The 23,829-nt window shown below is 49.9% G+C and overlaps 1 protein-coding gene across 4 annotated transcripts in view; it reads right to left on the minus strand.

The window, feature by feature from the left end:
* The window catches only part of Mbp (myelin basic protein), a 74,117-nt gene extending 51,034 nt beyond the window's left edge, over nucleotides 1-23,083 (minus strand). For all 4 annotated transcript variants that reach the window (XM_051202017.1, XM_051202015.1, XM_051202016.1 and 1 more), the window contains exons 1-2: nucleotides 23,018-23,083; nucleotides 6,624-6,711 (exon numbers count right to left, since the gene is read on the minus strand). In XM_051202017.1, coding sequence (XP_051057974.1) covers nucleotides 6,624-6,711; nucleotides 23,018-23,068 — 139 coding nt within the window. In that variant the 5' untranslated portion in view covers nucleotides 23,069-23,083. The remainder of the gene's footprint in view (nucleotides 1-6,623; nucleotides 6,712-23,017) is intronic.
* Nucleotides 23,084-23,829: the final 746 nt, after the last annotated feature.

Raw genomic sequence — 23,829 nt, forward strand, 5'->3', positions numbered from 1 at the left:
ACGTTCCCAGAGAGGCTGGAATTGTAAGATCTCAAACCTGACCACATAGGAGAGCAAGTGGTTTTCAAAGGGTTACTAATCAGGTCCACTGGAGCAACATAAAGACTCAGATAAAACAGATCAGAACACAAAACTGAACAAGGGATAGTTCTGTCAGATAGCTGGGGTATCCTCTAACCCATCAATTAATTTATATTCCTTAATTTTAACTTATGAATTAAGTATATATGTAAAAGGATAAAAAAAATACAGTAGTATTTTATTTCAGCATGCGCGGGGGAAACAGAGAATGAAATCCTAGACACAGAGTGCACACTGGGACCCTGGGAAATTCTGGGAAAGTCCACACAGACACCAAGGCTCCACATATCAGTCATTTAAAACAGCACAGCTAAGAGCTCAGTGTAGGGCAGGGGGCCAAGGTCGATCAGTTGGTCCTCACTAAGCAAGCAAATCAAGTAGCTGAGTGAGGGAAGCTGGCGTGGGGGTGGGGCTGTTCTGGGGGAACACGTAGGGACTCCATCTCAGAAATGGAGGTTATGTGTGAAAGAATGGCCGGGCTAGAGAGAGGAGACATCTCCTCCTCATCACCTGTCCCGTCCTTTCTACTAGAGCTCTGGATGAGGCATGGTCCCTTTCTTCCCAGCTGGCTTTGCAAGGCCTCCCCGGCTTCTTTGCATCCTCTCGCTGAGGTGGCCTCTCTACAACAGAACGCCGCCGATCTGGTACTTGGAAAGCAACAATAATAGCAAAACCGACCTTTGCTTTTCATGTGTCAGCCTGGTTAAGATGTCCCCTTCCACCCCTCCATTGTTTCCATTCACCCCTGACCCCTTCGGCCTCAAGCTAGAATATTGCAGGCACGGTGGGTGGGAATCCTCAAGCTGGACTTAATGGCCGGTGTGGAGAGAGCCGATGGATCTGGACTCACGTCACACTGAGACAAGCCTACAACATTGCCACAGTCACAGCATTCTTCATAGGTGACATTTTTTTTTACCAGGATATCCTGGGTATGGGTGACTAATGACGTACTAGCACGAATTGTTGTTTAGTTCGTCTCTGGCTCGCGAACCGCTCACCAAGGGCACTTATTCCTAGGCATGGGTGATGGGGATCAGCTAACAGACCTGCAAGGGGCCCAGATGTGGCTGACCTACCCCTAGGTTTATTTGTTTGTAAGCAGGGTTTTACCGCCTCAACCTCTTGAGTGCTGGGATTCCAGGAGGGCTCCAAGGCACCCAGATTGCCTACCTGTTCCCTCACGGTTTCCTTCTCAGTGCTGGCATGGGAATGGGCACTTCTTTATCAGAAGGAAAACACAAACACCTGAGTAGAGAGTAAGATGACGGTGAACCAGATCAAGCTCCTGTGTCCCTAGGCAACACTGTTTATCCTTTGCCTGAGACTCATCATCCATTCCTAGTGGAACAGGGGGTGAGGGGACTTCAGCTTCTGGGAGCACTGACTACCAACCTCTGAGTTTTTCCCAGCTTGGGGACTTGCATCCCTGTGAGATATCCATCCACACCCTAGCTCGGCAAGACCCAGTTCTGTCTGTGGGTCAGATCAGGTCTGCTGACAGAAGGTAAAGGCTTCGGCTGATGGTTACCCCAATAAAGAAGTCACTTGACATGACATTTCATGGACCAGGACCACCATGAAACTGTCATCTCTGATAAAAACGTAAGCTGGAGAATTCTTAGAATTCATCCAACACAATGTGGATCATTTAAAATGTGTGAAACTCTTCGTAGTTATCAGAACGGATGTCTATGTGGCACACACCATAAACACAGCACTCAGGAGGATGAAGCTGCAGTATTGAAGTGAGTTTCTGGACAGCAGGACAAGATCTTGTCTCAAAAACCAAAAACAGAGGCTGGAAAGATGGCTCGACAATCAGGAGCATTTGTCGCTGTTGTAGAGGACCCGAGTTTGCTTCCCAGCACTCACATAGTGGCTCACAACCATCCATAACTCCAGATCCAGGGGATCCCAGGAATTCCTCTGCCCTCTCAGGCACCAGGCATGCACACGGTACAAAGACGCACATGCAAGTAAACACCCATATGCATACAATAAATAAAACCCAAAGCTTCAAAAACCCAAATAAACAAACATATACAATTAGGAGCTGATGGCCACCCACTCCTGCCTGGACACATGAGGACACTGCCATTCACAGGGTGTCCTGACCCTACCTCACATCTGAGCAGTCTAAGAAGCAAACGTACAAAAATCATACAGCTCTGCTGTTGTGGAACATTGTTTTAAGGTGTGTTACATTGTACGTGCTGTGGAGCATTTGTTTAATGATGTACAGATGTGTTGCTTTTGTTTGTGTTGCATTTAACTCTGTGAAGCTGTGATTTTCTTCTGCCTGTCTAAAACACCTGATGGTCTAATAAAGAGCTGAACGGCCAATAGCCGCTCCCAAAGAAGCGATAGAGAACGAGGAGAGTAGGACGTCAGGGGCCAGCCACAGAGAAGAGTGAAAGTAAGGTATACAGAAGTAAGAAAAGGAAAAGGCCCAGGGGCAGACGGCAGATGGGATATTTTAGAAAAGCTGGCAAGAAATGAGCCAAGCTAAGGCTGGGCATTTGTAAGTAGTAATAAGCCTCCGTGTGTGTATTTATGTGGGAGCTGTGTGTCAGGCTCTCAAAATGAGCAAAAGAGTAAGCAAAGAATAAAAAACCAACAACAACATTCTGCCATATCTCATGTGACATAAGGCATCTGATCGCCCATACAGGTGGCCAGATCTCACTTAAAGGGGACACTCCACCACAGCAGTCACTGTTGCCATCGCTTTAGAGTCTTTGGTAGCTATATGCTCCCTTCCTGTAGACTGACTCAAGCTGTAGGAAAAGGAGCGGCAAGTGCGCGTAAGCATCTCTGATGAATGTGTTTTCCTTCGACACTGAACACAGCCTGGTCCATCTCCATTGCCTGTACATCCTTGTAACTTTCAGTAGGATTTGACCAAATCCGTGCATGTTTCTGACAGACAGCAGTAGAAGGAAGGTGTGAGCTATCCTTGCCCACTCCGCCTGCTAAGCTTGGCCAGCTTTTGCTCATGTCAAGCAGTACGGTAGCCCTGGACAGTCTGAAAGGAACATACCAGTCCTGCAGAGTAGTGGCACCCTCTTCTGGTGACTGTTATACAGCTAGAGTAAATCATGGAGGTTGAACTTGCTCATCCCAGGGAGGGCGTGCCGAGTAGCAGCTCTGTTTTAAGAGCGTTGTAGGAAGCAGGTGGGGCATGCTGCCTTCCTTCTCCATGGCCTTCAAATGACAGGATGGTTTGTGAAGTTTGTTTGGGTGTGTGGCTCAACAAAGTTTAAAACTGGCCAGCTGAAAAACAGCCTGGTTCCTCAAACCGGGGCAACATAGTTCCCTAGGCCACCGTACCCTGTAATATTTCCTTCCTCCTGTGTAGCCAGGCAACCAAGCCTGAGGTGTAACCACAATGTAGTCAGAGGAAGGGAACAGAGAGATTTAGCATTGTGCCTGCTGCGACACTCCCTTGAGACTAAAGTAACCTTTCAGTGGCATTTCACCAATTAACATAAATTCTCAAGGCCTGTATACTACTGCTTAACCAAGGCTTGCCTCACAGAGGAAGAGTGTGGATCCAGCTGACTGACTTAGTTTGTGGTTTAGAACCATCAGCTGTAACAGGCATGCTTAGTCAACCCTGCCTGTGAACTTCTGTAGGTCCCAGCTCACTCCATCCAGGAGCTCTTTCTTAGTACCCCACTATGATGCCCAATATCCTAGGTGTGTGTCCTGCACTAAAGTGTTGCCAGGGGAGACAGGTTTCACTCCATTCTGCATCCTTTGCCTGTTCTTCCGGTGCAAAAATGGGATGATCTCTGAGAGCGTGAAGATGCCCATGCTCGGGCTACAGCCGACTCGATGTCGACAAAGTGTAAGATATGTCAAGGGGCTTGCTTTCCTGAGCCTACGGGACAGTTGACAGACAGAGAAGTGCTTATGAAGTGGAGGGGGCTGACTTCATTGGGAACCACATCTGTGCCACCGTGAGTTCATAAAGAATTCTTCTATAAGGGCGGCTCAATTGGTCACAGTCAATGTTAAGCCTGACAGCCTGAGTTAGATCCCTGGGACCCACATGTCAGGAAAGAGAATCAGCTTCCAAAGGTTGCAGTCTTCTGACCTCTACCAGGACACATATACACACCTGACCTATACCACACACACACACACTCCTGACCTACACCACATACATACATACATGCATGCATACATACATACACACACACACCACGACAAAAACAAAAGCCCTGAATGAACAAACAACCTAGCCAAGGTCATTTGAGCTTTCTTTTTCCATTTGTCATTTTTTATCTTTAGCCTGGAACTTCTGTAGATGCTAGAGAAGGGCCAGGAGGCAAGGTTTTCAAGTTCAAGGGCAGGGCTCAGCAGCTCACGCAGGACTCCCGGGTACCCAGGGTATACAAGCCCTCCCAGCTGGCCTGACTCACTGTTGTGTGAGCCTGGGCCATCTGTAGGTATCGGGTTCCTCACCTGCCCCTGGTGACTGACTCAGCCAGGACCAGAATGAGCTGTGTGTGTGTGAGGGTGACTCGGATCCTACCGCAGGCTGCAGTGCAGGAGCTGGGGACAGCCTTCATGCCATAGGCGTGAGTACGTTCCTGTTCCGCGTCCGGGAGCAACTGCATTTATTGTGGATAGACCTGTAACTTCTGCGTTGCAATTGGCTTCCACCTTCCAGTCAGGAAGCTTGTCTCCGGGGCCACCCCACAGCTTCAGGAGTAAGGGCATGTATACAATTCACACAGGGGACTCAGAGCCCTAAAAAGCAATTAAGTAGGGCTAGCCGCAGCTCAGTGGTAAGGCCCTCGCCTAGCATGCATTCAACTCCTGAACTCCATCCCAAGAACAACAAAACAACCCAAACTAATACTAAAGATGACACTGGCTTAAAGACCATGTAAACCCAGGCATACATATATTGCCTTGTGTTTGGTACCGCCGACATGGCTGTGTGTGTGTGTGTGTGTGTGTGTGTGTAGATGTGCATCAGTTCCGTGTCCATACTTGGGAATCACAAGTCCAGAAACCATGGCCGAAGGCTCGCTTTCCCCCCTAAACATCACCCAGGCAGACACTGAGCTCTGTACCATGCCTCTCTGAATATTTGCAATTGTGGACCTTGCTGTTACACGGCTATCTTCTACTCTTCTCCCAGCCCAGGAGCCCTGGGCCCAGGAGCAACTAAAAACCGAATACCCCACTTCCTAAAGACAGAAATGCGTCAAGAAGATTCCCGTGAAAATGGGCACAGTTAAAGACACCAAAGAGCCCCTCCCCGGCTGGCCCACACCCACCATACTTCTAGCTCATAGTCAAGCTTTTCGGCCATAGGGTCACACTGTCCCCAGAGACTTTTCAACCATAGGTGCTTGCTCCAGAAGGACAAAGGACAGAAGGAAGGAATTTTGAAGAAACCAAGTTAATCAAAAGGAACAATAACAAAACACCAGGGTAGCTGGCACTGCCTTGTGGAGAAAGGCCTTTGCGTAAGCAACAGAGGCCAGGTTAGGGAGTGGCCAAGGGTGGCTGGCGTGGCTTCCTGACTGAGGCTATGATCCTGCAGGGGCAGGGCCTGGCCCCTGTTTCCTGTCAGGACAGTGGGCTCTAACCACTCCGGGTTGTTCTCTGCGTGGGAGAGAGAAGACGGCAGTGTCCCTAAGATCCCGGTCAGTTGTGGGAGCCCATATCAGAGCGAAGTCATGGAAAAGATAACTCCACCACAACCCACAAAAATCAGATGAGGATGTTTGTCCCCTCGGATAGGTAGGAAGAAACAGAAAACTCATGTGCGGGGCAGTGTGTATTTGTGAGGCAACAGGAAGGTAGCATTTCGTAGACCACAGTTATTCCCAACAAGGGCTGAGTCACTGTCTGTAGCCAGCCCAAGGAAGGCAGTACGCAGGCAGGCTTACTTCCTGGTCAGCATTGTTATGACAGCATGGGGCTTGTTGATGTCCCCACGACTGGCAGAGAGGGAGGCTGCAAGGAACCTTAGGGCTACGGAGAGCAAACACGAACACAAAGTGAACAGAACCCCGGGTCACGTGGGAGAGGGTCTGCAGAAGGGCAGTAAGGGGACCTGTTTGCCACACGACGGCGCAGATATTTTAAAATGAAGACAGGTTGGGGAGATAGTCAGGTGGGTGCGTTAAGTGTGAGGCCCTGAGTGTGGGTCCCTAGAATCCGTGTAAAACCACACGCAACAGTGCACATCTGTAATTCCATCATCAAGAGAAGGGAATGGGTGGAGTCGGCCATCGGAATCTCATAGACCATTATCCTAGGGTATGCAGTGGTGAACAAGATGTCCCTTTTCAATAAGGTGGGGGTGAGGATGTCTTCCACACATGCACCGTGTCACGTGCAAGCTTGTATTCACATATGGGGACACTCATACTCCCACGAAGACAAAACAAAACAAAACCACAACAGCAACAATAACAAAAACCCAAAGAGAAGAAGAAGAATTCCCCAGTGAGAAGGCGTGTGCTCGCAGTCCAGGCACGAGAGGGGGCCAGCCCCTCCACACTGCTACATACCAAACACATCGCTGTCTTCCGAGGCTGTCTGAGAAAGCTTGCCCATGTTTCTCTCCTTTTCAGCCTCCCCTCGGTGAATCTCACCACCCTGTAAGAAAATAGCACACCGATGAATACAGTTGTACACATATAGATACATTTTTTTGGCAACAAAATGATCTTAATGCATCGTCTGCAATTGGGAGATGAGGCTCAGTTCCGGGTTAGCCTCGGGTGAGATAATTCAGGGTTACAGCTCTGCCTAACCAAGCACATCCAGGTGGATGGTTTCACTGAGAGACTGCCAGTGTCTGATTGAATAGGATACTGTAGCCGGGCAATTTCTATCTGCAGATGGGTTGCCTGTGTGGGCAATCTTAGGTTTCAGAGCGCTTACCCAGCTTTGAATTCTAGGTAAGACTAAACAGGAGTTTGTCGGGACTCTGGGGACAGCACATATGCTAACATTCAGCAATGCCTTGTGTTCCTGAGAGGTAGGGGACAGCCTGATGTGGGAGGGTTGGGTTGCCTCTGACTAGGTACCCTGGTACTCCTGGGGATGATGGGATGAAGGAGAGGGGGCGTTGGGGCAGTTTTTCTGCCTTCTCTTTGGGATCCTGTTGAAGCTGTTGATGCAAGCATGGATATAAGGCTTATTATATTATTTAATATTTATTATATTATATTATCTGTGTGTGTATGTGTGCATGTGCATCTGTGGGGGAGTACGTGTGTGTGCAAAAGTCCAGATGTTACCTTTGGGTGTCCTTTTTCTACCTCAGTTTTTGAGACAGTGTCTCTCACTGGCAGGACCCTGCCGATGAGGTTGCCGGGCTGGTCAGCAAGCCCCAGGGCCCAGTTCCCATCTCTCTAGCACTGAGTTTACAACAGGTGCACCAGTACTTGCCTTTTTTAAAAAATTATTTTGAGACTGAGTGTCATTATATGGCCCTGGCTGGACAGGAACTTGTAGGCAGGTCTTGAACTCACGGCCACCCTCCCACCTCTGCCTCCAAAAGCATCAGTTAATAGACGTCCACCCCTCATGCTTGGCTTTTGAACTTGTGCCTTTGAGTTTAAATGTTTAGTGTGCATTTTACTCGCAAGTGTGGGGAGCAGATAGGGTTCTGTTTTTTTTACGTGTGTGTAATCATCTCACTGGTTAATTGTAATGCATCATATTCACACAGCATATCAATTTCAGACCTAGGCTGGCAGCGTGTAACACTGAATCCTGTTTCCCTTCTATCTCCCTGCAGTCCTCAGAAAGTGACTCCCTGGGATGGTTTCCCTAGCCTAGAGCCATCTCTGGCCCTTGTCTGTCACGATGATGGCCCTGCTGGGTTGCCCTGGAGACCCTTCTGTTCATTCCCATATGGCGTCTTGAATCTTAACTGATGCTGGGCCAACTCTAGGTGGCATCTCAGAGCCACAGCGCCTATGGGCAGGGACGATCCTGCAGCTGGGAGAAGGCCGCCACCCTTCCCAGACCCAGCATCACCAGGCCCCTGTGCGGCTGTCATCTGACACCAAGACACAGCTACTGTACTCCACATTCTTTCAGACCCCTTCTCAGGCCAGCCCCTCCTTTCCTAAGAGCCCATGTCAGCTACACAGTATTATTATTATTATTATTATTATTATTATTATTATTATTAGGTTCTTTCCACAGAAGGTTGGGGTCAGGACGGGGTAGACAGCAATGGTGATAACAAGCCCTATGGTCAGAAGCTAGGTATAGTCTGACTTGTGTATTATCCATGCTACCTTGAGTATAAACTTAACCTCTCCATGCCTCGGGGTCCTTTTCTATAAAAGAAAGGAAATGCCAACGTTGCTTAGCATGGTGTTCACACATAAGAATTAGCAGAATCCATTTACACAAAGTGCTTAGAAACGGTTGCTCTATTCAATGAGATGGACTAGAGGTGGGCGTCTCCCCGGTGCCCTGCCCCAGGTGCCTGCCGCGTGCAGCAGCTCAGCGCCATGTTTTTCTTTTGTCTTTGAGGGGGGCTCTGGGGTGGGGTGGGGATGTTGTTGCCTGGCTGTGCTCTCTTGCTCTTCTCTTGCTCCATCAGTGTTTAGTGAGGGGGAGCTGATTCCATGACGCCAGAGAGCATGTCCAGGAACTGCTCCCACCTCCAAAGGTCACCCAGCTTCCCAAATGCACAGACTGCAGTCTGGAGAAGCAAACTAGACCGCAGAAGCAGAGGTGGGGCTCCAGGGTCCTTGGCTGCAACTGAGTGACTGCTGGTAAATCACCTGCTATTTCCCGCCCCTGGAGCTTCCCCTGCCCCACCCACACAAGATCTCTTGGGAGCGGGAACTGAATTGGATGATTACAATGAAGACAATGAAGATGGGCTTGACTAAGTGCGACCCTGAAGTCAGATTCAGACCCGCAGGGCTCCATTGGTTGTGATAGGGATGGGCTCTGGGTGGGCGGTGATATGGGGTAGGGTGGCAGGGTGCTAACATCCCACAGCAGCCACAAGGTTCATTTACGGAGGACCCAGCTGTAGCATCTGACTGGACATGGATGAGATGGATGACAGCCATGGCCAAGGCTCTGGGTGCCCACAGTAGGCATTACAAAGAGGGTAAAACACACCTGCAAGCCTCCCCACAGCAACCATCCCACAGGCTGACATTGTGCGGTTAACCTACATTCTAGACTCTAACGTTCCCACGTGACTGTTGAGGCTGGAGCTAACAGACACAAAGTTACCTACTGATAGTCACATCCATTATACTTCCTGCTTCCCTTGGCAACAAGTCTTACCTACCTCTCTTTTGTTTTTGGACAGACTTTATTCTTAGGGTCTTTGGTACCTGTTACCTTCCCCAGATTCTCTCCAACCCCGTTCATTAACTGCTAAAGTTCACTCCCTTCTGTGAGTTTCATGTCCCTTAAATTATATGTCTGCGTTCTAAGCTCTGTTGCCTGGGACCCTGACGTTGCATGGAAACTGGGCCTTTCACAGAGGTAAGAAAGTTGTGAGGGGGAATCACGATGGAGTAGCATGGGCCTAATCTGGAGATCAGCATCCTTGTCATTGGGAAAGCGCATTGGACCACGCAGGAGAAATGGTTGTGACAGACGCAAGCCAGGACACTTGAGAGATAAAGCCGGCCTTTCAGAGCAGCAGCTAATGCCCTAAGCTGGGTGAGGTCAAAGTCTGCTATGTGACTGTTGTGGAAGCCCCAGGAAGCTAACCTGTCCTCACAGCCAAAGGAGGTGGGGGAAGGAGACGTGAGCTTGGGTACTAAGGAATTTCTACACTCCCAGTAAACAGTCTTCAGATGTCAGGCAGCAGCTCACCGCGGCCTCCTAGGCTCCCATGGCATGAGGCCTGGTGTGACTCCAGGCTGGTCACCTGGTCACACGCTCCTCGGTAATCAGTGTCCAGACACCTGGGTGATACAGGAGGAGTGCCGCCTGCCATTCAAAGACATGCAGTTGGCATGGTGACTAGCATACCACGGAGGTGCACACGTAGGCGCACACACCCGTGCACGGACACGCATGCGTACACTCACACACTACGGGCATTCATTCACCAGCAGCAGGTTGTTTCCCTTGCGTGTTTGGGGGATTAATGGCCTGGTGGTGACAAGTTCTCGGGGAATGGTGAGATGACATGTTTCTACATACTGTATAAATATCTGGAAGGTAGCTCAAGAGGCCCTGGGAGGGGAGGATGCTACAGTGCCCTGACTCAGACGGGAGAGAACACTCAGGAGAGCAATGACGTCAAGACTTGTCACAGCCTGGCACACCGAAGAACCGGTTGTGCGTTGAACTCTGAGCCACGGCCGGCACAGCCCTCTCTAACTTACAAAGCAACATGCATGGATGGATTTTAATTCCTTGAAACCCAATGGGTCAATTAGGAGCAGGCTCTGCACAGAAGTGAAGCCCTCACCTGCTGTCTAGGAAGCCCAAGACTTTGGCTACCCTGAGCCGTCTGTGTCTAATGCCTAAGCTCCAGAGCAGCAGCCAGCATTTGGGGCGGGGGGGGGGGAGGGGGAGGGGGAAGGGCAGTGTTCACTCAGAGGTCCTGGAGACAGGAGAGAGAGCCACACACCTTCATCCAGCAGGGCAGACAAGCACAGTGCTTGTGCATTTGTCCTGAAGACGCCGCTTCACGTAGAAGCAGATGTTAGGAAGCTGGAGAATGTTTGCCGCGGACACGGACAGAATGTCAACCTGGCACGCATGAAGCCCTGAGTTTGATCCCCAGTATCACACAAACAGGGTGTGGTGGTGCACACGTGTGATCTCAGACTGCGGAGGTACAGGCAGGAGGTCAAAGATTCAAGGCTGTCCTTGGCCACACACACATGAGTTCAGGGTCACATGAGAGCCTGTCTGTAAATAAACAACGTCTAAACAAACATGAGTGTCTAATTTTATTTTATTTTTTAATCAGGGGGTGTTGGGGGAAGAAACATTAAAATATGTGAATATTATTCCTCAGAGCTTATGAGATTTGCACCCTTCCTGGCCATGCCTGGGATAAGGAGGGTGGGGGGGGTCCTCTCACAAGTATGCATAAGCAGGGACCCATCTACTGGCCCTGGTTAGGTGAGGACGGTGTGGGTTTTCTTTGAAGAACAGTAGCAAAGCTCCCCACTGTTACTCTTTCTGTCCAGTAGGTTTTGCCACAGCCCCCAAGCACACGCTCATCTGGGCTCTTGACTTCTTGTCTTGCCTGTGACTGAGAGCTGGGGACCCTGACATGTGCTCAGCCATAGAGCTCTAGGACCTAGGCTGTGCCCCGGCACCCTGCCATGGCCTTCCAGGGTGAATCGAAAGGTGAGTCAGAGGCCCGGGGCCGTTGCTGAAACCTGCAGAGCTACAGATTTGGAACCGAGTGCCTGAGGAGGGCGCACACTCTGCAGCTCTGGAGGAAACCTGCCACTCCTGACTTCCAGGCCCAGCTTCAGAGAGCAGAAGAGAGATTCCATAGTGACCGGGCAAGGCAAGGCGGGGTCTCACAGACAAAGGGCAGACACCTGGGGCTGCTTAGCTGAGAACAGATGCCACCCAAGAGCTGCCACCCTGGGGCCCTGAGGTTGAATAGCTGTGAGCCGCCATGGGCAATGCTGGGAGGTGATTCGTCAGTGGTTATGGCACAGTGGGGGCAGGGCGGCCGAAGGCCACGTTCATACCCATGTGGTAGACAGAACTTAGTGTCCACTCTGATGGGCAGCACAGCTCAGAGCCTGCTGTGAGCACCTGGGATGAGACACCAGGAAGCTGAGCCGTCCCTCCCAGGACACACTGAGGTCCAGGGAAGGTGTCTCTTTCTTGCCCGTCTTTCTCGTCACATGGCACAGTCTAAATTCCCACTCAGGCCTCCCCAAGGGGGGGGGCACCTCCTGGTCTCAGCTGCTCTCGACTCCATGAGGAAGTAACTCTGTGAGCCTCATATGACCCAGGCTGGGTGCAGCACCTCCCACAGCCCATGTGTGTAGCACATGCATGCCTGCTGGGGTACTGTGTGATGGAAAGACTTAAAAACTTAAATCTGGTGACAAACTGGCAGAAATCATTAAAGTATAGAGCAAGAAACGTCCTGTGTGTGCCAGTCAAAAGCTCAAAAAAAAAAAAAAAAAAAAAAAAAAAGGTTGAATTTTTCAATACAGGGTCCCGTGTGTTCCAGGCTGGGCTCAGATGCTGTATGTAGCTGGGGATGACCTCCAATGCTTGCTGCTCCTACATCCACAAAACACTAAGATTACCAGCTTCTGCCACCACACCAGACTTCAGTTTCTTTAAAGCAGACTCTGTCTCTACAATGAGTTAGGATAAATAAATAGCAAAGGTGCCAGCTAAGGGCTGGCAAGTCAGCTAAGACAATAGGAGTTTGAGACCTCAATCCCAGGATCAAAGGGTCCTGCATCCTGAAAATTAACCTCTGGCTTCTGCTTCTGTGCACACACTCATACACACACACACACACACACACACACACACACGATAGTGAAAGACAATGTATATAATGGGAGAGAATATTTGGAAATCTTTTATCTAATATGGATCAAGCATCTAGATTGTACAAAACTCCCACAAGTCAACAACACAAAGAAGTCTAATTTACAGATGGTGGAGGCCGCTTTCTCAAAGAAGATAATGTAATGAATCTTTCCAGTAGACTATGAAAAGACGCTCAATACTGTTATCCCTGCAGATTAATATCAAAGCCACAGCGAGATTCTGTCTCACACAGCAGGATGGCTGTGGTTGTGTGGTAAAACTGGGCCCCCATCCCTAGCTGGTAGACATGTCAGATGGGCCCTTAGACTCATCTGTGGATGGGTATGGTGGTCCTCAGACCCAGCTGTGGGGGGATATGATCTGACCCTCAGATCCAGCTGTGAGCAGGTATGATGGACCTTAGACCCAGCTGTGGGTGGGTATGATGGACCCTCCCCTCAGACCCATATGGTGTGAACATCAGAAGGTGCCGAGGCTGTGGAAAGGTTTTCACAGTTTCTCAAAAAGTTAAACACAGGTGAACAATGAATTAGCAACTGTATTCCTAGGTGTATTCTTGACAGAAATGAAACATGAATCTATCTAAACATGGGCAAATATCTACAGAAGAATTATCTGCAATAAATTGAAGAAGGAAACATTGCATATACCCAGTAACCCATGAGCAGGAAATTAAAACATAAGAATAAGATTTCTCAACAATAGAACTGCAGTCATGGTAGAGAGAGAGAAAGAAACAGAGAGAGAGAGAGAGAGGGAGGGAGGGAGAGAGAGAGAGGATAGATAGCATGGACAAACCTTCAAAATGCAATTCTTTGGGTTAGAAGCCACACACAAAGGCCACCCAGATAATCCCATCCATGTGATTTACTACAATAGGGAAACAGAGAGACAGGGGACCAGTGGCCTCTGAGGGATGGGGTGGGGTGACAGTTGAGGGGCAAATGTGATTTATGTGAGTCAGTGTTCTAAGATGGGGTGCTGTGAACATACACAGCCGTGAATATATTAACTGCACTGAACATTTTCAGTCTGTACGTGTGCGAACTACATCTTAGCAAAGGCGTTAAACACACATGCACACCCCCACACACATACATGCACCCCCACAACACACCCCTAAAGGGCTGGGCTACAACTCAGTGGTGAGCATTTGTCCAGCATAAGAGGACCCAGATCCCACATCCTGCACTGAAAAGGAAGAGAAAAGAATAGAGGGGAAATGGCCCAGGCTTGTAAAGGGTCAGTTTGCAGGTTGGTGTGCAGCGAGTGCTGTCACCTGCCATGCACTGTGCAAAGCAGCCTGGCTTCATGCGGCTGGCTCTGAAGCCGCTGTCCTGCAGAGACACCGCACGTGAGACCTGAGGCATCTCAGCTTAAAGCACAGCGGTTGGTCGGGAGATCACTTTGGGGCACGGTTAAGAGTGTGCAGATATTTAAATAATGAATGAGAAGAAACGTGCTGGGGATTTTGTCTAAGCTTGGCTTTGAGGAGTCACAGCAGGGTAAGCATTACTCAGTGCGGCACTGAGACTGCTTATTGAGGTCTGTTACGCAACTGGTCAAACTGGCTTCTATTTTAGGAGCACAGATACCTGGTTGTTTATTCCTGGACGCTCGCTCGCTACTGCTGCCTCAGCTGGCCAAGTGCATGGGAGGGAAGGGTGTTCCCATGAGGAGGGAAGGAGAGAGAGGGATGTATATCGGCTCAGTCTGGTGCTGGCAACTGCAGTTTGGTGCCCGGTGAATTTCACGACAGATGTGAGCGTGAAAGGGGCTCATCACTAAGTGATTTAAGTCAGTCTAGAAAGACAAACACCAGATGCTTTCTCCCTTTTGTGGGCCCTAGATTTTAAACAGATGCCATGAAACAGAAGCAAGACTGTCTAGGGTTCAGGGGATGGAAGGAAATGGGGGCGAGAGACACCCACCGGAGGACAGGGGCGTGGCAGGGACTTACTCAAAGTGCTTTATATTCTTGCATGAAAATGGCCGTGTATAAGGCAGTCTTAAAAATAACTCAGGGAAGGACATTCATTTAGTTTAAAAGTTCCCTAAGGCGATTGAAACCTCTGATCTCTTTCCGAAGGCAAATGCTTTAGTGTTGTGCAATATGAAAATACAAACCTGCCTTGGCTCACTTCCTTTACAATAGCTCTCTATGCTCCTGAGTGATGCCTTATTGAACGGTTTTAAGTCAAGGCCTGACGTGGAGGTAAGGCCCATCTCTGCTTAAACAATAACACCAATGTATCGAGTGCAGATGTCAAATATATGGTATCTCCCAGGCAGTGTGCCCTCCCCCTCGCAGGCTCCTGTAGGCAAACCTTGTTCCGTCAACGTGGGCATCATTGCCATGTATCCATGGTTGTTGCCTCCTCACTGACTTTGAACAGCCAGATCTTTGGAAAGGTGGAAATACAAGCTGCTTAGGAAAATGTGGGTTTGAATGCATCCGTGCAGCAGAATTAAGAACGGAGAGACACAGAGACCTGGAGAGACAAACTCCTTGGACTTTGTCACTGTAGCTGCAATTTGCTTCAAAGAACCACACCCAGGTTGTGAAATGGACTTTCCATTTTATCTCAGCAGCAGAGCATCCTTCAAAGCTGTCTCCGTGGTCCTGTGGCCTCAGGGTGAATTGTGGGAATAGCAAGCCAACTTTAGCTTGCGGGGAGGGCTGAGGAAACACACCAGGCTGGCACCGCGTCCACACAACCCTCGGTACAGCAAATCACTTGAGCTTTGGGAAGGAATGGAGAATTTTCTGCACACAGCAAGGAGCTGCTGCTGATCACCAAGATCAACTGAGGCCAGCATCTCACTCGCAGCCACCTGAGCAGGGCGTTCTTTGCAAAAATCCCTCAGAGGAAGCCCGGTGCCTCAGATGTGTCTTGGTAAACCGCAAATGTGCTTACCAGAAGATCCGAGTTGTAAAGGCCTTATGAAAAAAAAAATCTTCTAGAGCTTTCTTCTCATCCACACAGGTCACATGACAACCCAGGAAACATGCACTCGGGGCCTCCGGAGCTAGTCCTGAAGTGAGACTTTCAAGTACTAAGAAAGTCGTGATTTTAAAAACATCATTCTGCCTCCATCATTGGTTTAACCCCAGGCCCTGCGTGCTCAGGATCGAAACGCAGAAGGCTGGCTTTCTTGTAAACGCTGAAGTGTCTAGCAAGGCGTAGGCTGGGCTGTCCCTGCTCAGGGTGGTGAGGTTTGATGGATCCCAGCAGTGAATCAGAAAGAGCCCACTTGAAGAAGGGCTTGTCAAAATCGTCTCTAAACTCTGTCATATCTCCTTTTGAAATATCCCAAACGATCTATTTTAAAAAGTCAAAATCTACCTCCAATTGTTTTAATTTGTTTTATTTGTAAAGATTAAATATAAATGCTACCTCAACCAGTATGGCCGTTTGTTAAATTAAAAATAAAAAAATAAAAATATGGAGTCAGGGCTGCTGCAAGTAAGTGGGAAAGGCGTATAAGACTCGGTGCTAAAAGTGCAAAGTAAAACCTTGACCCTGGCCCTTCTCCAAGGACTGGAGGAAGGGATGAGGGAATCCACACCTTTCTGTACCACTGAGTGTGTGGAAGGGGCTACTCCATCCTGGAATGAACCTAGAGCGAAGTCACTGAATTCCATATGCTGGGGTGCCCTTACTCAGTGAGGTAAGAGGGCCCACAGCACAGGCTGAAAGGCCAGGTCACAGCAATAAGCGTTTTGGACTGAGCCTACCTGGGGAGGATGAGGGAGAGGGAGCTCAGAGTTGAGACAGCACTGTCCTTCCTGCCTCATAGGGATATCCAAGGGAGAGCCCTCTCAACCCTTGCTAACCCTGCTCAGCATACCACCCCCATTCACCTTATGGTGTTCCTGTCATGTGCCCAATACAGCTATGAACTGGTGAAGGGTGAATAATCTGTGTGGCAAGGATCCTAAATCACCATGGGTGGTTTGCATGGCTGGAGCTCGCCTTCTTTTATTTACTAAGGCGTGTTTGGTTGCTTAGGACTTATGGAGTATAATTAGGAGACATCAAAAAATGAGGACTCCTCTGTTCCAAGCCTCAGAGGCAGAAGCGTAAAGTCGAACTTTCTCCATAACTGCCTGGTGATTACATTTTGCAAGTATGATTCTTAGATTAATGCAGGCATCAAATTGCAATAGGGAAGTATGTTTGAACCATGCAGATCCAGACCTGGGAACTGAGATTAAGAAGCTGTTCCTGCTGGTGTCTGTGAGGGAGTCCTGCCAGGCCACATCTATACAAGCATACCCTCAATGTACGCACACGCACACACAGAACACACACGCGCACACACACACAGACATATAGCACACACACACACACAATGACACAATACACACGTATGCACATAGCATACATGCACACACACTCATGCTTGCACACACACATGTATATATAGCACACAATGTGTGGTGATATATTATTTATGGTTTATTAAAGCTTGACTGAGGATTAAGAAAGCAAAGTCAGCCATGAGCTATAGAAGCCAGGCAGTGGTGGCACGCACCTTTAATCTCAGATCTCTGTTCATTCAAGCCACCATGGCTTACTCAAGAGTGAAGACTACCAGAGCTCACGCCTTTGATCTCAGCACTTGGGATCACACGCCTCTAATCCCAGCACTCATGAGAGGTACATAAGACAGGAACAGGGTCTCAGAGCTGGCATTAATTCTCCAGCCACATTGAGGACAGGAAGACATTGAAGTCTCAGGATTCTCCAGCCATGCTGAGGAAGAGGTTACAGTTTGAGGTTTGGTGGAGCCAGGATCCCCTTTCAGTCTGAGGTAGAGTAAGAGCTAGTAACCAGCTGCTTTGCTTTTCTGATCTTCAGCTTGAAGTTTGAACCCCGGTATCAGTCTCTGGGTCTTTTTCTTGCTATATACACATGCACATATAATATACATACATACATACATACAAACATTCACAAATATACACATATACATACAGTACTGAGCACACACAGGCAGACATGTTCCACATGCATACACAGACATACACCGTCACATATGCACATAATGCAGGCCACCTCTCACTCCCTCCCCTCCCCCCTCCATGGCATACATAGTAACAAACAAGGGACACTTTTCCACAAGTGTCCTCTGTCATATTAACTCTCTTGCTCCTGAGACTGGAGAGATAATGGCTCAGGGGCTGAGACAGAACACTGACCTTGTAGAAGACCAAAGTTCAGTCCCAGGCACCCACATCAGGTGGCTCATAACTGCCTGTAATTCCAGCTCCGAGGGGACCCAAGACCTTTGCCCTCTGTGTCACCGTACTCACGTGCACACACATTCATACACACTCAGGAAGTATCACCTTTAACAGTCCCTCCTGTTTCCAAATGTAAAGCGTCACCAACAAGGTTGCCGAGGGAGAAGGTGTCTTCTGAAGGACACGCTCTGCGCTTCCAGAGTCTGAAGTAAACATGCCCTCAAAGGCATAGTTACCAGTGACACTTCTTACTTCCCCGGCACGGGATAATAAGCGGTGGCCCAGTAGGGGTCACATGCAAGGGGATGGGTGAGCAGGGCAGCTGGCATGGAAGCAGCTTGCACGCAAGCACATCCCTCTCATCCTGTGACAATGAATATGCTCCCATGGTCAGCAGGCCAAGCCCTACCCTCCTGAACTGGCATGGTGGCACTTTTGGGGACATCACCAAGGGCGCTGAATGAACGCCTGCTCTACCTTGTTGCCTTCCTGCTGCTGTCAGTCAAGTGTGAACCGAGGTTTGAACGGGAAACCGTTTTACATGAGTCCCTCACAAACGCCATCACCCTGGTTCAGAAGGCACCAGACATCCTGCTCTGGGTGGGGCAGCCTATCTCTAATGATAGTTGTGTCTTTGACATATGTTCCTGCCTTTTTATCAGGGCTCCTGTGGGTGAGCGTGGGGAGGGCCTCAGAGCTTTGGGCTCTGGATTATTGGATGTGACCCCTTTCATTTTCCCCCCCCACCCAGTGTCCAAGTCTGTTTATGCTCTATGCTGCTTTCAAGTTTATGACATTGACATTTAACAGTCAGAGCTAAACTGAATATTTATATTTAACAACTCTTATGTCCTGAAAGTTCTGTCACAGATACATACAGTGACATAGTTTCTAGTAAAAACAAATGTGAAGTCAACTAGCCAATCAACTGACACAAACCAACCAACCAACAACTAACCCACTAACTAATAAGTCAACCAACCAAAACCAGTCAGCTAATTAACCAAGTAACCAACCAACAATCAAAACCAATCAATTAACTAACCAAAACCAGCCAGTTTATCAAACATGTAACCAACCAACTGAGCAGCCAGCCAGCCAACAAACCAACTAACTAAGCAATCTATCAAACAAAACCAACCAACTTATCAACTAAACCAAATAGCCAGCCAGCCAAGTTCCTACAATGTGGGTGAAAGAAGATATGTTATCTCCCCTGGGCTCTGAGTGGCCTAAGGTCCTCTCAGCCTTCAACCCTCTAACATCCCTGGCTCATGGTGGAGTTGAGAGCTCTTGTGGATGTTGACATCACCTCAGGACTCACAGACCTGGCTCTGCTGAGCATTGAGTGCACAGGGTGAACTCAGAGGGAAATTGTGAAGAGGCTCAGAGCTCCGTAACAGCCAGCTGGAGTCCATGGAGGTCCCTAATGGTCAGCTGGAGCTGTGGCTGGAGGTGGGTCCAGAATCTGAGAGAAGCAAAGCCTGGGGCCGTTGCCAGGCCACGTGATTGGGTTGAGGCTTCAACCCCACTGGGCTGGAGACCAATTCATAACCAGCGGCATCATTCTCACTAGGGGTGTGGAGGCCTTGGCTGTGCTTGCTAATTACACAGCAGGTTGTTAATAATTACATTCCCGTTGGTGAGCCCTGTGGCCAACCTTGGTTTACAAAGCTGTCTGTGTTCTCCAGTTCTCAGATAAGTGGAACACCTGTCATGGGCCTGCATGCCAGAGTCAACCCTGTGGTCATACTTTGAGCATGTGAGAAAAGACTTCTGCTCCGAATTTGACACAGAGGGAAAACACTTGTGACTCCATACACCCAGGAACTTTTCCACCGAGAATCTTCTGGGCACTGGCTTGGTTCTTCTGCATGTGTGTCATCCTAGTCCATGCCCTCCAGTCCCTTAAGCTCCCAGTCAGACCAAAACACGGTGTTTATGTGGCTGGCTCAAAAGATGGAAATTACACACGGATGGATTTATCCTGCCCACGCAGTGGGTCAGTCCCCACCCACACACCACAGTCAAGTCAGAAAGGTAAAATTCACCGGCAGAGTTGGTGTCCACCAGCTGTCACCTTCTCACCATACTGCGGGTGAGTCTGGAAGGGGCAGGGCTTGTGGTAGGATATGGAAAAGTGAAGGTTGAGCAGAAAACAAAACATTGCTCTGGAGTGTCAGGCTTCTGACCCTTGGGCACTGAGGATGGAGAGTCCCTGCCCTTGTCACACTGTCTTGAACGTCACTTGTTGCCACCTGCCTGTGTGTGGCATGGCACAGCATCTCCTGGAGCACTCCAGACAGCTTGGTGAGTTGGTGTTTGCGCAGCCAGCTACTCAGCGAGCTGTGCCTGGACACCAGCAGGACTGACATGGCTGCTCCGCCTGGACTGAGTGTCTGTGTGGAGGAGAAGACTCCAGAGCAGTGGTGAGCCAAGCTGGCTACTTCTCATTCCTGAGGCAGGCATGAGGGAAGGAGAAGAACTTTCCGGAAAGCTATACATCTGACAACACACTGCCACAGAACCCGCCAGGGCCCAGCCTCACAGGCAAGGGCAGCCACAGAACCCGCCAGGGCCCAGCCTCACAGGCAAGGGCAGCCACAGAACCCACCAGGGCCCAGCTTCACAGGCAAGGGCAGCCACAGAACCCACCAGGGCCCAGCTTCACAGGCAAGGGCAGCCACAGAACCCGCCAGGGCCCAGCTTCACAGGCAAGGGCAGCCACAGAACCCACCAGGGCCCAGCTTCACAGGCAAGGGCAGCCACAGAACCGCCAGGATCCATCTTCACAGGCAAGGGCAGCCACAGAACCCGCCAGGGCCCAGCTTCACAGGCAAGGGCAGCCACAGAACCCGCCAGGGCCCAGCTTCACAGGCAAGGGCAGCCACAGAACCGCCAGGATCCATCTTCACAGGCAAGGGCAGCCACAGAACCACCATGAGCATGTTAACTGTGTTATAGTAAGGCGTCACCTTGACTCAATATTGACTAGTCATGTACATTTTCATAAGCCAGTGGTGGAGAAGCTCCAGAACCCTGTCTGGAAGTCTCGGGTGGCATGCTAGCAGGGAAAGCATAGAACTTCTCACCCCCTTTCTGGGGGCAAGCTCAGAAGGTCGTTTATGACTGTCCCCTTGGCTGATGTGGAAATGCCATTTGCTTAGGAGGCAGAAAGAGATGGCTTACTGTTATTAAATAAGTGCTGCTCGGGCTTGCAGGAAAGGGGCGGTGGGCACTTGAAAGAGTTTCTGTGTGGCAGCCATACCACATTTTGTCCCAAGTGGCAGGTCACTTTTTTTATGCTGGACACAGGGTTGATGGCAACGAATTTGTTTTTTCTCTCCCTGTGAATTAGGTGGTGGGGGGCAGGGGAGGGAGGGGGTTCAGAAAGCCATGGCGAGTGGACATTTGGGGTAGTTTTGGTGAGAATGTCCCCCAAAGCACAGGGCCGTGTTCTCCATTGGTGCTGCCAGTTTGGGGAGGTTTAGGAGGTGGGGCCCTGTAGGAGGAGGCGGGCTTTGAGAGCTTAAGGGACCCACACCATTTCGGCTCATTTTCTGCTGGGTGCTTGTCAGTGTGAGCTTCCAGCATCCAGTTCCTGCTCACATCCACCCCCCCCCAACACACACATACACTTCCCCACTATGGTGGAATCTTAACCCTCCCAAACGGTAAGCGAAATAAACCCTTCCTTCTGCAAGTACATTTCCCCGGACTCAGAAATATTCTTCAAGGATGAAGAATGAAGGGAAATTTAGGCAATTGTACTCTGTGACCACTTGGGATCTGTGTGAGGATCTGGAGTTGGGAGGGACTCAGACTCTACCAGGAAGGAGCATGCCGGGGACCCCACCAGGGAGAGGAGGCTGGTGTGCCCAGCTAGCTCTGCCTGGCTGGAGGAAGGGCGTGGTTCCTGGTTTGTTTGTTTGTTTGTTTGTTTTTGTTGTTGTTTTATTTTTTCCCTCAGTCTTGCTTATCCGTGCTTTCCAAACGTTCTGTGACAGGCTGTAAAAGGCGTGGGGAAGGAACAGAACTGAAAACCAGTCCCCACAGCCTGTGGCTGGGCCGCCAGCTGCGGGTGTGTCATAGACGGTGTGAACTTCTGAAGGCAGAGGGTCAACCCCAATTCCGGGGAAAACCTGGGTCATACAAGTGTGGTGTGTGGAGCCTTGCACGTCACAGCTGAGCGTTTTTGTGTGGACTGCTGGGAGATCAGTCAGGCACAGCCAGGGCACAGCCAGACCTTGGGAGGGGACTGGGAGAGGCGGGGCTGATCCCACAGGGAAAGGCCCTGGGTCCACCCACATTTCTGACAGCTGAACTCAGAAGGCAGGCATCTGAGTTAGCACCAGGCTGAGGCAACAGCCCAACTGCTTCCCCTTTGACCTCCCCAGAGACTCAGGTGGAGCTTCCCAACCCAATGTGGGGGCCTTGCTCTACAGAACAGGCAGGCACCGTGTGTACACTAACTCAGAGAGGGAATGAGGGTCCGTTACTGATTGAGTTCACGATTTCAACTTAGAGGTTAAGGAGAATGTGGGAATACGACGGACAAATAAGGAATGTTGAAAGACAAGAGCACTTTTCCCAGAAAGTAAAGACCCTGCTGTTAGCGCTCAGGCATTTACACGGGCCTGCTCTCAGGGACCCAACAGGACGCGGTCATCAGCTGCAGCCACTAAGAGCACACCCTGTGTGCATGCACTAAATCCGTCTCATCCCTGTTTTCTCCTTTTCCTTCAGCTCTCCCTCAGAGGCCACCTCTGCACCTCCCCCAATAAACCTCCATGTGAGTTGTTGTATGACATGACTTTGGGGAGCCCCTTGGCTCCAACCCGCCGGCAGCCCGCTATACCATTGCATCCACAACCTCTGTCCTGCGAACATCTGAGCCTAGGGTGAGCCCAGTGGCTCCCAGCTGCAGCCTTCTCCTCTCGCAAATCTTCCTCTCTCTTTTCCCCTCACACCTTCTGTGAGACTGCATCCCTTTCCTGCTTCGTCGTCTTTCCAGGCCACGGTGTACCCGCGGAGAGGCAATCCTCCGGAATAGATGAGTAACAACAGCAAAGGCCCAGCCTTCGCCCAGCCCTTCTTGTTAAGACTGCACTTTGTCTTTCTCTGCCACAGGGCAGGAGGGCTGGCCCCAGCTGGTCTTACCTTACTGGCCTTTTCAGCAGTTAGCTCTCGCTTGCCAGCGTGGTTTCCCATAGCGACCCAGTGGTATCGTCAAGAACTAAAGGAAGAGAGACGGTGTTAGTCAGCTGGAGAGTTAACACTTCTGGATTTTCCACATCGTTCTTTAACCAGAGAAAAACCCCATGATCCACAACAGTCGCCGAGAATTCAAGAGACACATCAAAGTTGTCAACAAATGCTGTTCTTGGGACCTCATTGAAAGGTCTAGAAAACAAAATGGCGCCGACCGGTCAACTCTGCCCTGTGACCAACACTTGAGTGTGTGGTCATCTATAAAGATGTCTGCCCACTCAAGAAACCCCGCTGACTATTCAAACACAAATGCACATACCCTGAGCTCAAACTCACATTTGGGTATAACTTGGAGTGGGTGAGTGGAAGGGGCGGGCGTGGGGGGGGATCTGAGATGTCAGAAAACGCTCTGCACAATGTTCCCAAATGGCAGGTGATGGACAGGCGTTCACGCTTCCTCCTGGACAGCCAGGATGAGCGTGCATGGCAAGGCCAGAGGGAGGCTGTTTCTTGTACCGGTATCCAAAGGATGTGCAGAGTTTGCAGGGAGATAAAGTTGGAGAAGGACAAGTGCGCCCCCCTGGCTCTGACTTCCTAACCCTGGCTTCAGAGCAGCGTAGTCTTTTTCAAAGGCTGCACAGAGCTGAAGAATTTGGTCAAACCCATTCCCAACAAAACAGTTTCTGCCCATGGGTCCCCCCCCCACCGGCTAGTGCCACTCATCTGGTCTGTGGCCCGATGTGTCCAGGAAACCAGTTAAG

This window comes from Phodopus roborovskii, unplaced genomic scaffold, assembly GCF_943737965.1.
Source record: "Phodopus roborovskii unplaced genomic scaffold, PHOROB, whole genome shotgun sequence".
Taxonomy (NCBI): Eukaryota; Metazoa; Chordata; class Mammalia; order Rodentia; family Cricetidae; genus Phodopus; species Phodopus roborovskii.